The sequence below is a fragment of the Epinephelus lanceolatus genome, chromosome 15, assembly GCF_041903045.1.
Source record: "Epinephelus lanceolatus isolate andai-2023 chromosome 15, ASM4190304v1, whole genome shotgun sequence".
Taxonomy (NCBI): domain Eukaryota; kingdom Metazoa; phylum Chordata; class Actinopteri; order Perciformes; family Serranidae; genus Epinephelus; species Epinephelus lanceolatus.
Window position 1 is genome coordinate 32893978 of NC_135748.1, and position 12971 is coordinate 32906948.

General features: G+C 41.7%; 1 protein-coding gene across 2 annotated transcripts in view; it reads left to right on the plus strand.

The window, feature by feature from the left end:
• Positions 1–12971, plus strand: part of plekhh1 (pleckstrin homology domain containing, family H (with MyTH4 domain) member 1) — a 57445-nt gene that overhangs the window by 28976 nt on the left and 15498 nt on the right. For both annotated transcript variants that reach the window (XM_033643482.2, XM_078175202.1), the window contains exons 8-18: positions 728–1479; positions 2955–3033; positions 5322–5413; positions 5565–5712; positions 6686–6822; positions 6926–7036; positions 7283–7369; positions 7855–8013; positions 10427–10507; positions 10798–10977; positions 11092–11203. In XM_033643482.2, the coding sequence (XP_033499373.2) occupies positions 728–1479; positions 2955–3033; positions 5322–5413; positions 5565–5712; positions 6686–6822; positions 6926–7036; positions 7283–7369; positions 7855–8013; positions 10427–10507; positions 10798–10977; positions 11092–11203 (1938 nt within the window). The remainder of the gene's footprint in view (positions 1–727; positions 1480–2954; positions 3034–5321; positions 5414–5564; positions 5713–6685; positions 6823–6925; positions 7037–7282; positions 7370–7854; positions 8014–10426; positions 10508–10797; positions 10978–11091; positions 11204–12971) is intronic.

Below are 12971 nucleotides of genomic sequence, written 5' to 3' on the forward strand. Positions count from 1 at the left end.
AATCTTCAGTTTTACAAAAGAGGACATGGTCTCGGTCATTTGGTTGCCGTCGTCTGTCAGTGATATCATGTCCCCATTTCACATGTGTCAGGATTGTGGTTGTCTGCAAGAAGCTGTCATAAAGAGACTCTCTATCCAATTTTAAGCGGTATTTTACAACACACTTTTATTTTGCAAAGATTTTTTTTTTAATGCTCAAATTACAGTGTAAAAAGTAAAAGGACAAAGACACTTATCCAAAAAACATCAGAGGCGAAAAACAAATACATACACACACACACGCAAGGAAAAAATATTTAAATCAAATGTTTGATTCCTTAAATATATACAGAGAGGATGTACTAAAACTAAATCTTAGGACATTTTGCCATACAAACATATATTCATAAATTCACAAATGGGTCAGAATTAATAGAAGTTGGGACACTTTTAGATCTTGGCAGTTTTTTAACTATTAACTGAATGAAGGATTTTAGTCATCAGTTGTCTGGATTTTAAGTTGTCAGAAAAACAACCTTAGAAAACATTAGTGGCAGCTTGGTCCCAGCCCCTGTCATGCAGAACAGCATCAAAGAAACACTGATTTTTAACATAAAACTGCTTTATTCAATATTTTTACCAGTTTAAATCACCGGGTTCATTTGTTTTGGAGAGGAGAGTAGTCCTTGAACATCAGTTCCAACATGTTATGTTGACTTTGTCAAATGTTCTCAATGTGTCTCCTCAGATGTGAAAAGGACTCATGACCAGTCCAGTAAAGGGATTTGTCTTGGAGACCTTGCGGCCCACGGTGCTCTCTCTCAGGGACGGAGCAGGGAGGGTCCCAGCAGCCCTGTTTCCATCAGTGGACCAGAGCTCCCAGTGGGCTCAGAGGGTCAAGCGGGGGGCTCTGACAGAGACAACTCCTCAGATGAGCTCAACAGCAAGTTCCGCTCTCAGTGCCTTCACTCTTCCTCCTCTTCTTCATCTTCATCCTCAGCCTACGAGATGGCCCATGGATCGAGCTCCCCAGAGTCATCCCTCAGAATAATACCCAAAAGCCCTCTCCTGTCACGCTCCCCCTCCACCAACAACCCCTTCCCCAACCCTCCAGTTCACCAGTCAGGCACCAGCATGACACTGCCCAAAGTTCGGACTCCGCTCACCCCCAGAGACAGCATCCAGCTGGTGAAGAAGCATTACAGCCAGCCGCAGCCCAGCTTGGACAGACTTCACCACCTCAACGTTAATATAGACATCATGACCCCTTCCTCCACGTCCTCCACCCTCAAGAGCACAGGGACCGCCACCTCGCCCTTCTCACAGGTCATTGAAGAAACAGACATTGACGATGGGCTTCCTGACAGCATGGACGGGGTGGTGGAGGGGTCGGGATCAGAGGAGCCATGCCAGGATGGAGTTTCCTTTGTGGGACTGCCAGAAGAACTGGAGCAGCTGGATCCACCGCCAACGCCTCCTTTACACCGCTTCCCTTCATGGGTATGAAAGACCAGCATTATCAACTCAGCTTCTGCATACTGTATTATATCATGCTGATAAAATTTTTCTTGCAAGTACGAGCAAGTCAAATGGTTCTATTATATTTTGTATCAGTTACTGCCCCAAGGCTCAGGATGCTTAGACACCAGAAGAGATTAAAGTTTGACATTTTTGAAAATATGCCGACTTGCTTTCATGCAGAGAGTTAGACACGAGGATTGATGCTGATCTCATGTCTGCACATTAAATATGAAGCCACCAGCAGCAGCAGTCGGTTAGCTTAGCTTAGCACAAAGACTGGAAACAGGGGGAAACAGTTAGCCTGGCTCCGTTCAAAGAGAACAAAATGTGCTAAGCAGCACCTCCAGAATGTATATCTTGTTCGTTAGATTCTTACAAAAAACAAAGTGAAAGAAAGACAATTTGCTGTTTCACAGTGGGTTAATTGTCTAACTATTTTTTGGACCACTTGCCAGGCAACCAGCGGAGACTCTAGGAAGTTACTGGTCTCGGCCAAATAATTGTTCAACAAATTACCTTCTATAAACTTATAGATTGTTGTTTTTACACTTGAACAGATTGAAGAAACCGGATACGACATGTAAGTGAGCTTCAGAGGTTTTACCTTTGGACAGAGCAGGAGTATTTCTATGTTACGCAGCAACACGCATCAGCCTTCCTGTTGTGTTCATGCCACTGCCCTGTCCCTCTCTGTCCCTAAGATATCTTGGGTTTACTCTGCATATTGATCTGTAAGATATATCAGACAAAAAGCCATAAATATAAGAAAATTTAAGATTAAAACTGATGAGTAAAATTGCCTGTGAAGGTTTCGGATGCCCTTTCCAGGTCTTATTGTCCTAACTTTAATCTGTTTGGAGATGAGAATAGTCGGTTGTTATGGGCATTTTACTGAAAACTGACCTTTGACCTCTTCCCAAAGCTCAACCTGTTTCCAAATGAGAATTAAACCTGGTCCCAAGCCTCTTTTCTAACCCTGAGTTATCCCGTTTTTCATCCTTAATTGCTTAGTTGTTATTTTTTAATTAATTTATCCTTATTAGAGTTGTTAAATTTCTTGGGCTGCAGTTCATTTTGGAACTGTTCTCATAATAGAAAGAGCAGATACATTTAGACAAAGACAATGTTATCACTCTGAGTCATAACCCTATTTCATATTAAGCAAAAAACAGAGCTGAGGAACATCTTTCTAAGGTTCCCATTAGATGCTCTATAGAGCTGGGGAACACAGGAGTGACCCCAGACAGAGCCAGGCTAGTTGTTTTCCTCTATTTTTAATCATCTGCTGATGGTATAATGTACAGATATACGAGCTGCTTGATCTTCTTGTATAGCTCATCTAATGCAAAAACAGATGAGTGTGTTTCCCAAAATTCAAAGATCTCGATGCCAAAGTTCTGCACTATCTAAAGGTGTCCGTAATGAATGTTTCCTGACTTTTTTGACGTCTGCAGGAGAGTCGGATCTACGCTGTGGCGAAGTCAGGAATGAGAGTATCAGAGGCAGGTCCTGGAGCCAGGGGCCCCGGACGAGGTGAGTCCCCCCGTAGACAGAAACAAATAACAAGCTATCAACTCTGTCTTCACTAACATGAGCTGTTCAAGATCCATTTATAGTCGACGTAATGCAGAGAGGAAGACAATAAAAGCCAGCAGCAAAAGCACGGAAAAACGTGATGAGTCACAGTTGATCTAAGTTGAATATGTGTTTGATTCAACACAAATCTGATGTCAGAGAAGATCTTGGTGCCACATGTATGCATAGACACAGCCTCACCAAAAACCTCAAGTAACAGAACAATAATTCAGCCTCATATTTCACTCATTCACAGTCTGAACACACAGTCTGAACATCCACAGGGTCTTCATCTTACAGTTTGTTAACCAACAGACACTGTGGAGCCTCCTCACATGCCGACATGCATACAGACAGTGAAGGACTCTGAGGCCTTCACAAAGACATTTACATACTTTCATGTTTAATAATTTTTCCACACCATCATGTGTGAAGCATGTGTGTAACCCTGTGTGTGTGTGCTCGTCTGTCTGCATGAGCCTGGGTGGTGTGGGAGATGACTCAGTGCTGTGAAGTGACATGTCATTCACCTGATGCTAAAGCTGCTGAGGAGGTGTGCGGTTGGTTTGGATCTGTCATTGCCGCCTTTGATGTCACTTCCTCTGGCCCGAGGCACCGCACACCTGCACAGGTGTGGGCTCCTCTTCAGGAGGCTCCTTTTCTTTATGTAAAGAGCCAAGGAAGAGAATAAGAGGAGGGAGGTTTAGAGGAGCAGAGGGAGAGGCTGCTTTTTAATCAGCTGTGATGAAAGGACATGGTCTGGCTGTAATTACTGCTGTCCCGACATCGTCTTCCATTTTGTCAGGATGCAGACAGAGAGGTTTGACAGCGCTGCGACTATTGAATTTCCTGACTGCCAGGTACACGGAGCTGGCTGCCAAGCGGCTGTTGAGGATTAAGTCATAGCTTGCTCATCTTATTCTGCGTCCTCTCATGTTTGTGCCTCGAGGTGCATCATTTGTAGAGCATTTAAATCTCTAAATGAATACCATGGGGACCAGGCTATTTTTGTTTTAACTCAGGACTGTTCAACTTTGTCTTCACTTACTTGAGAGGCACATAGAACTGCTGCAAATGCGTATGAATTATACATCTGTATTATAACTAAGGGTGCTCTCCTTCCCCCTTTGCAACCATACAGACTCTATAGGAATTACTATATAATTTAATGTTTTGATTCGGGCTGTTTGAATATTGCTAATACACTGCTAATAAATAACAGGGGCTCAAATATAGTGCAACGGTCTTTAAGCTGTTTTACATCTATTTTAAACTCGTGCTTTTCATAAGTTTTTTTTAATACATCCTTGTTTGTGTTTGGTGTTGTTCTATTTGAGCTTTCCCATTAAGTTGTGTGTATGTGTAATTAAGGCCAACATACGGGGATGCAGTTGCTAGCTTGCATTGCTATCTTAAAGCGAGACTATGTCACCTATAAAACAAGGAAGAGATAAAAGAAGGAACGGTCACGACGACAGTGACGCCGTGTGTGTTTTTTAATCTGATGGAAGGATTTTTCTGTCAGTGTTGAAACAACAAAGATATGATGGGTTTAAGTGTGATTTTCGGTGCCTGCCTCATTGACTCCAACAGAACCAAAACCAAAGTCTGGCTCCTCGAACGCGATAAAAACGATAAGAGCGATAAAATGCACCACAGTTCAAGTCAGTATGCTCAGGAGTTTTGCTGCTACAGACCATAGTCAGTCGTCTGTGGTGGTGAAAGTTAGCCAACTTCGAAAATTTGTGACCCGCAAATAGTTCCCCCTCTGCCATCATGGAGGAACTTTAAGTGGTGTGTCTACAGAGCTCCCCAAAGATCACAGCAAGATGTATTGTTTTTGTGTTACGTGACCTATAAATGCCACACCTTTATGATTCTTTGAAAGAAACTGTTTTAAGGCTTGAAATTGGTCTTAAATTTGCGGTTCTGGCAGGTTTGACAGGTGATACAGCTGTGCAGCACGACATAAGTCACTAACATTACCCGTGGGAGGGGGGCTAAGACATGAGGGAAGGAAGCCAGTGAAGGAAGCGAGGAGACACATTAGCATGATTAAATGCTCCCACTGTTATAGAGCTGAACATTTTTCTGTAATTACCATTTGTGGCCACAGTTGGCACTGTTCAGCAAAACTTAGATTACCTCACTTTAAGCTATAAATGCTGTGGTATGAAGCATTAGCATGTAATTTACGTGTTAGATTAAACAGATTCTTAATGAATGTTTTTCTGTGTGTGTTGCAGGGTCCAACTTACCCCAGTATCCAGCGGCAGGTCCGTTCACCCAGCTGATCTATAAGAATATCAACGTACCAGTCTATACCACACTGAAAGGGGTGAGTAAACTTTACTTTGGATCTGTGCATCACTTCTGAGGCAGCTTCTCAGCAGCTCCTGAGTTTTAAATATCAGACTAGTTTTTATCTTTACTGAATTCAAATTTGGTGGAGTTTTGCCTTACAGTATTCTCTGAATTGTCTGTTACAGAAAGCCACTCAGATCAGCAGTGTACCTCTACCCGATGATGACTCTGGGTCTGAGGACGACAGCAGCTCTTTGGCCAGTTTACGGACCTCCATCCTGAGCCCGGACAGGAAGGGCAGCGTCCCAGGGAGCCCACGAGCCGTCAAGAGAGGTGAGGATTGCACGTTACAGTGTAGACATGACAGTGAAAAGCACACACCTCTAAAATGTCATCAATTTAAGTTTTAAACAATCCATGATTTTTGGATCCAGTGTTTTATGAACCTGAAGGCAGGCAACCCAAACTCCAGAATAAATGTCTGCTTTGTAAGTGTCTGCAAAGTATAGATACGTGACATTTGTACGTTATTACATAGTGGATATGTTGAAACTTAACGTTTACATTTCAACAACGTGTGGTTTCATTTAGGCACAAAAAACACTTGGTTACTGATAGGAAAAGATCATGTTTTGGCTTATAATAATCTCTTGTCTCTCTAATCTAGTGGTTGGCAGTTTGGAAGACGTCTCGCTTAGGTGTTATGCCAACCACCGTCTTCTCCAGCTCCGCCACTTGAGGAACATTGATATGAAATATACAAATGTAATGTATCCGGGGTTTGTGCCTGTGATTATGCCAGAAATTACAATATCAGCATTTTCCTCTGGCGACTGGGCTGACATAGGAGTCCTCTCAGGGTCTTTCTTATCTCAGTATGCAGCAGTTATTCCTCAGTTTATCTGAAAACATGACCAAACTACGATGTGCGCTTGTCAATTTAAGGAAACAAATCCAGAGAAATCTACCATAGAATAAACAGACGTTTATCTGCTGACCATAATGGTATGTAGTTTCAAAAAGCTGCATTGTAAGTATGGAAAATACAGCACTCGGTGGATGTAGATATTCACCGCTTAAACTCAATGCAAAATAACTGCTGGAATGCAAAGAGCATCACGTACTGATGGTATCTCGGAGTGATCTCACAGTCTGGATTTTCCATTTAAGAATGTTCTGTCTTGAACTTCCTGTTGCTCGCTGGCTCTCAGTCAGGAGTATACTTTATATTCTGTGTTCTTCTCCTTTCAGCAACTTCTACTGTCCCCTCTAACCTTTTATGTATGAACATCTCCTGTTTTCCCAGGTGTGTCCATGTCCTCCATCAGCTCCGAGAGTGATTATGCCATTCCCCCTGATGCCTACTCCCTGGACAGTGACTACTCCGAACCGGAGCACAAAGTCCAGCGAACCTCCTCCTATTCCTGTGAGAGCACTGGGCCTGTAAGTGAAGTCCTGCTCTTTATTATAAACTCCCATGCTTAGTCAGATACAGTGTGAGCAGTCAGAAGTGTTTGAATAATCCCTGTGCTGTTTGTGTTTGTAGGAGATGCTGGAGAAGTCTGGGTACCTGCTGAAGATGGGCAGTCAGGTAAAAGCCTGGAAACGTCGCTGGTTCATCCTCAGGAATGGAGAGATCCTCTACTACAAATCTCCTGTGAGTCTGAGCCCGTCTGCTTCCTTCTAAGGTTTTGCTGTTCGCACCGAAAACATTGCACGAATATTTCGAGATTTTGTGCTTTTGCGTGCACGATGGCTGCAGCTGAAGGCACGAGCACCATCTTAACAACCCATCACTGCCATTGTTGTCAACTTAGATTAAAGAATATGTACATTAATGTAATTTCGGACAAAAATGAAGATTGTTGTGTGTGTATATGTGTGTTTTGGTGTGTGTATCCAGAGTGACGTGATCAGGAAACCTCAGGGTCAGATTGAGCTGAACTCCTCCTGCCGTATAGTTCGTGGGGAAGGAGCGCAGACGTTTCAAGTAAGTGGAAAACACATGTGAAATCCTACAGAAAGGATCCCGACAGTGCTTAAATTAATGTGAAAATATTCCAAGACAAGAAGAGTATGATTTACTCTGCACACTGTGACTACAGGCTCTGCAAAGAATCGAACTGGTAGTTAAATCTTTACAGATCTACAGTTCAAAAGACTCTGGCATGAGAGCAAAATATAAAAACTTAAACATAGACAGTTGTTAGAAGGCACATGCAGCTCCACACACACACACACACACACACACACACACACACACACACACACCAGCACTCTTATTTTAGCACTGCATCCCAGCAGAGCTTTACTGCTGCATACCAGAGAAACAGCTTAAAATGACATCAGGTGTAGCGTTGGACAGGAATGTTTTCCTGGCTCTTGGGAAGCTGATTCTAATCTCCTCTGACACCATGATGCTATCTCCGTCGGGCTTGGCTCAGCATTTTTCCCATATTTCTCCCTTTTCATCAGTTGATTACAGAGAAGAAGACCTTCTATCTGACCGCCGACTCACCCAACATCCTGGAGGAGTGGATCAGGGTCCTGCAGAACATACTCAAAGTCCAGGCCAGCAGCCCGGTTACCGTGGAGACCGCCGCCAAGCCCACTGTGAGGGGTTGGCTTACAAAGGTCAGGAGACAGAAGTCATTGTATGTCAGTTAAAGCACCTGAGATCTCACTTATAAAACAATGCTTAGGATCCATACTAAAAATGTACATGCGCCAAAAAATACTCGACAGTTTCTACAGTTCTACAATCAGGCTTCCACCTCACCATCTAAGTCGCCATTTTCCAGCCTCCAAAATGTTCATAAGGATGCGTCAAAGTTTCTCCCATCTAGTCTGTTTTTATAGATACAACTTTTCCGTAGGAGGTGGCGTATGTCTCTTTCTGTTTTGTGTGTACACAATGTTTATAAATGAGACCCCTGGAAACTTGGTTTTGCTTATTTCCTCTCTAGTGGTATGTCTGTACACTGAATATGAAGCTACTGCTGGGAGGTAATTAGCTTAGCTTAGCATGCAAAATGGAAACAGCTAGCAAAGTATTATCATGGTGTTAATCTACTTTGCCGTCTTTCTGTTGGCAAGAACGCAGAATATTTCTGTGTAATATTAAATACTGATGAAAGTCGGCTAACAAAACCTCCTTAGTTATTATTTAATAGGAATGTTACACCTCTCCTTAACATACAGTGTGAATGGAGCATAAAAATTTGTCCAGATATACTACGAGCAACAACAACACTCAGGGAGCCTTGGAGGCTGAGAGAGCTGAAGCACTGGTTTGCTGTTGCTCTGAAAATGTGTTGGAGTTGTAGGAAGCTTCACCAGAATAGAGACAGGGCAAAAGATTTTTTAAACAAACAACACGTTACTTAGCCTGTTTGCTTATGTAAGGAGCAGTGAAGACAGTGACGACCTTCATCAAGAGTGTTCAACATGAATGGCCATATCGAGATCCACTGTTGTGTGTGAAGAGTGTTCAACCCTCTTGATGAAGGTCCAGTAGGGCCGAAACGTGTGTTACTAATGAATTGTGAAGCTGAAGATGAGCAACAGCAGTGTGCGGAATTTTCTGTTCAAAGACTCAAGTCTTTTTTGCTTGAAAAATTCAAATAATTCAAAAATTAAAATATTAATGTGTCATTAACATTTCTTTTGACAATATACTGTTTTATTAATTGACTGTTTCAGCTCAGGTTTTTTTTTAACATCTTATATCACACAAAATCAGATGTAAATGTCCAGTGTGTAGCATTTAGTGGCATCTAGCGCTGAGGTTGCACATTGCTTGTAGGAGAACTGTGGTGGTCAACCTGAAAAAATGAATGGCCCTATCTAGAGCCAATGTTGTCTGTTCTGAGCTACTTTAGAAACAATATGGCGGACTCTGTGGAGGAGGACCCCACTGTTCATATTTTCAGGTGATTATAAACTAATGAATGAAACTAATGAAAAATGTACCATTTCTTCCAATAGATGCCCCTAAATCATACACACTGGACCTTCACAGTCTTGGAGAAATAATAAAACTTATTGTGTGTACTTGTTTGTTTTTACTGAAATAATGTAGCTAACTTCTTTGGTTTTTAACTGGTGTGTCATTACAGGTGAAGAATCCTTCCTTTCCTCCCTCCTTCCATTGCATTGTTGCAAGCGGTGTAGATTAGCCAGGCTTACTGCCTGAAGAGGATGCCAGAAATAACTAATTTTCGGGCTTGAAGTCGTCTTTCAGACAGATAGTGTCTGTTGCTGGGGCGGGGAGGGTTTGATGAAGCACTTGAAGCAGATACTCGAAAACCTCCTTCACGTTGGGACACGGCTGAAAGGCCCGAGCTGCTGGAATGTTTGAGATCTCCTTCCCTTCCACCCTCCTCTTTTTAACCAAAGCCTGTCTGTTGGTAAAGTGAAGACACTTAAACATCTGACGGATGTGTGTGTGACTGGTCTCTGACAGATGACTGACAGCACACGTCCTCTCACCAAACCCCAAATCCCTGCCTGAGAGTCGTCTTTGATCAGCTGGTTATGACGTGATCTCAGTCCAGACAGTTCTGCAGTTAACCCCGTGACCCTCTTTTTGAGGGATCCACAGCTGGCGTCTTGTTGATAACCTCCTCCAGTGACATCATTGCTCCATTCAGATTCCCAAAACTCTCTGAAAGACGTCTGTCGCACAAAGCGATGTGTGATTATCAGATGCATTCCTGGTTAAAATGAAGCTGAATGCAGCAGCAGCAGGATCAGAGCGTGGACAGTTTACATTTGGCAGAAGTTAGTCGTCACTTTGCTTTGGAAACAGAAAAATCCTATAATTATTTGCACACTTGTTCTTCACACTCCTGGGACATCTGCTGGTCAGATGGAGAAATCCGCCTGACTAACATCTGTCAAGCTTTTCAAAACTTTCAGTTTCAAAGAATACAAAAAACTAGAGTCTTAATATTTACTACTGTTTTTTGAAGATTTGCCAGCCAGTCTTTGGGACTCGCCCTGAAACTGTTCTCATAGTCTCTGTGCTGTTGTCTTCTTGTTTCAGGTCAAACACGGACACTCTAAGCTGGTGTGGTGTTCTTTGGTCGGAAAAGTCTTCTACTACTTTCGAAATCAGGAAGACAAGGTTCACTAAATTCCTCTCTCCTAACACACTTTCACCTACTTTTAATGTTGTCTTGTGTTATTGATTTTTAACACCTGTCTCAGAAAGGTTATATGCTCCTCAGCAGTTTTCTTAAAGGGATACTTCACCTGCAAAATGACCATTAGTATATCAATTACTCAAAAAAAAAAAAAAAAAAAAAAAAAAAGTTTTCTTGCATGCCCCCACGGTGAATGGAGAAACCAAAAGAGGCCTACATTCACACACACTCACACTCTTCCTTTGACACTGATTTACGTCTTGTGTCTCAGTTGCCTCTGGGTCAGCTGCAGATACGGGAGGCCTCTGTACAGGAAGTGGATCGCTCCTGTGACTCAGATGAGGATTATGAGGCCGGCAGTCGAGGTTTCCTCTCCTCCCACTGCACCTTAGTGGTCCAACCCAGAGAGCAGAGTCCCACATACCTACTCATCGGCACCAAGCAAGAGAAGGTAACTAGCAATAAATAAACAGGCAGTGCCTTAATAAATGTTGAGTTGAGTCCTTACACTAGGGACGGGTTTCATTTATTTCTGTTTGCACAGTAATTCATTTTCTCCACACAGGACACATGGCTGTATCACCTGGCTGTGGCAGCAGGCAGCAGTGCAACCTTCAAAGTGGGTACAGAGTACGAGCAGCTCATTGGTAAACTCCTCGATGCAGAGGGAGACCCAGGTGAGGAAATCAAAGGAGCATCATTAGTTACTGCATTGTTATCAGGCTAACTGCTTTATTAGAGGGTTTAAAATATGTTTGACTTCAAATTGACCATGTACGCCTAAACTTTCCTCTGTCGTAAGTATTGCAAAGAAGAGAGATGTTTTTTATGTTATTTGTAATTCTCCTTTTATTGTTTTAAGAGCAATATGCACATAGATAAACAGAGCAACAAGTTGAACATGAAGACCTCGAGCAAAATAAAATTTAAAATTTAATTTTAATTCAACTAAAGGTCATTCTCTCCATTACATAAATATTATATACCAAGTCAATCCATTCATCAATACTAGGTATTTCTTTTTCAGCCATTTCTTGGTAAAGGATTTCTTTCATGCCACCAATAATACTCTCAACAGATATTTATCTCTTCTCCTCCATTTGAGTTCCTCCAGTCTAATCAGGTAATTAAAGGTTATTTAAAGGTTATTATTATTTAGTCCAAAAAGGAGCGACTGAGGGGCACCCAACCCTCTTTGTTCCCACACGATCCCCATCAGTCTGTCTGCCAACAGTTCGTCTGGTTTGTCTTGGCAGGAGTACAAAAGTAACGCTCAAACTAAATTCTCTGCAGGATGGAGAGTGTGTTGTTTTCCATTGTTGTCTAAATATCTCTTCCCATTCCCCTTGTGTGATGGTCAGATTATTCTCAGTTTCCCACCTTGTTTTAACTCTAAATGTATTTTCCTTGTTTGGTACAGTTATGAAATGACATTTTTATAAGATTCATTCTCATATGTTGTAACAAATATTTAGAGCAGTTCATTTTTTGTGGGCATTTTTTCATAATTTTTTGTCAATATAATCACCACTCTAAGTATCTAAAAAGGTCTCGGCTGTGCAAGCTAAATTTGTCCATATGTTCCTGAAAAATCCTTGTGATTGTTTTTTTTTTTTCTCTTTTTTTTATTTAATGATCTACCTTGCTCCCCTGTATAATTTAGGAGTAAATGTTTGCATCACACAGTCAGAAAAGTGGGATGTATCAGGCTTGTGTTGCCAAGAGTACGAGATTTTATTAAAATCAAGCACTGTGACCAGGATTTTAAAAGCACTGAAGTCATGAGTCCAAATTACCCCAATGCATTACTCACCCTCTATATCTTTAATTATTTGTTTATTCATTTCACTCCTCAACTGTACTTTCTATAAAATGTATTTCTCAACATGAAGATCTTAATGCTGTTTTAAAGCCTTCGTTAAACTGCCAGAAATAACATTTTAGTGGAAAACTGAGTCTTTTACATGGCTCAGTGTCAAGCCTCAATGTAATCTGACTGTCAGCATAAATGTACGTAGCACTGAGAATCCAACATTGTAAGCATGAAAGTTGGTATATGTTATTGATATATTTGCTCAGATGTTTTCTGAGTAAGGCATGTAGATGCACCAGTGTCAATACCCAACCATAGTTCTTTAATTATATATTCTGTGTTGGCCTTAAAGTAGTCAAGATAAAGTAAATTGGGTCTGAACCTACTGAAATCAGCCTGTAAAATAACCGGTCACTGAAATCAAGACATTTACACCAGCAGTACTTTATAACACGACCTCGGTGACCTCAGTGGTACAGTAGCTATGGCTGGGGAGTAATTTGCTACTTAATGTTCTTACTCCACTACATATCAGGGGGAATTTTTTTTCCCTACTTATCCATTTGTTGATTTGTCCACAGGGGACAGAACATTCTTTCATAGAAACAGATCCCATTTAGTCCATCATAACA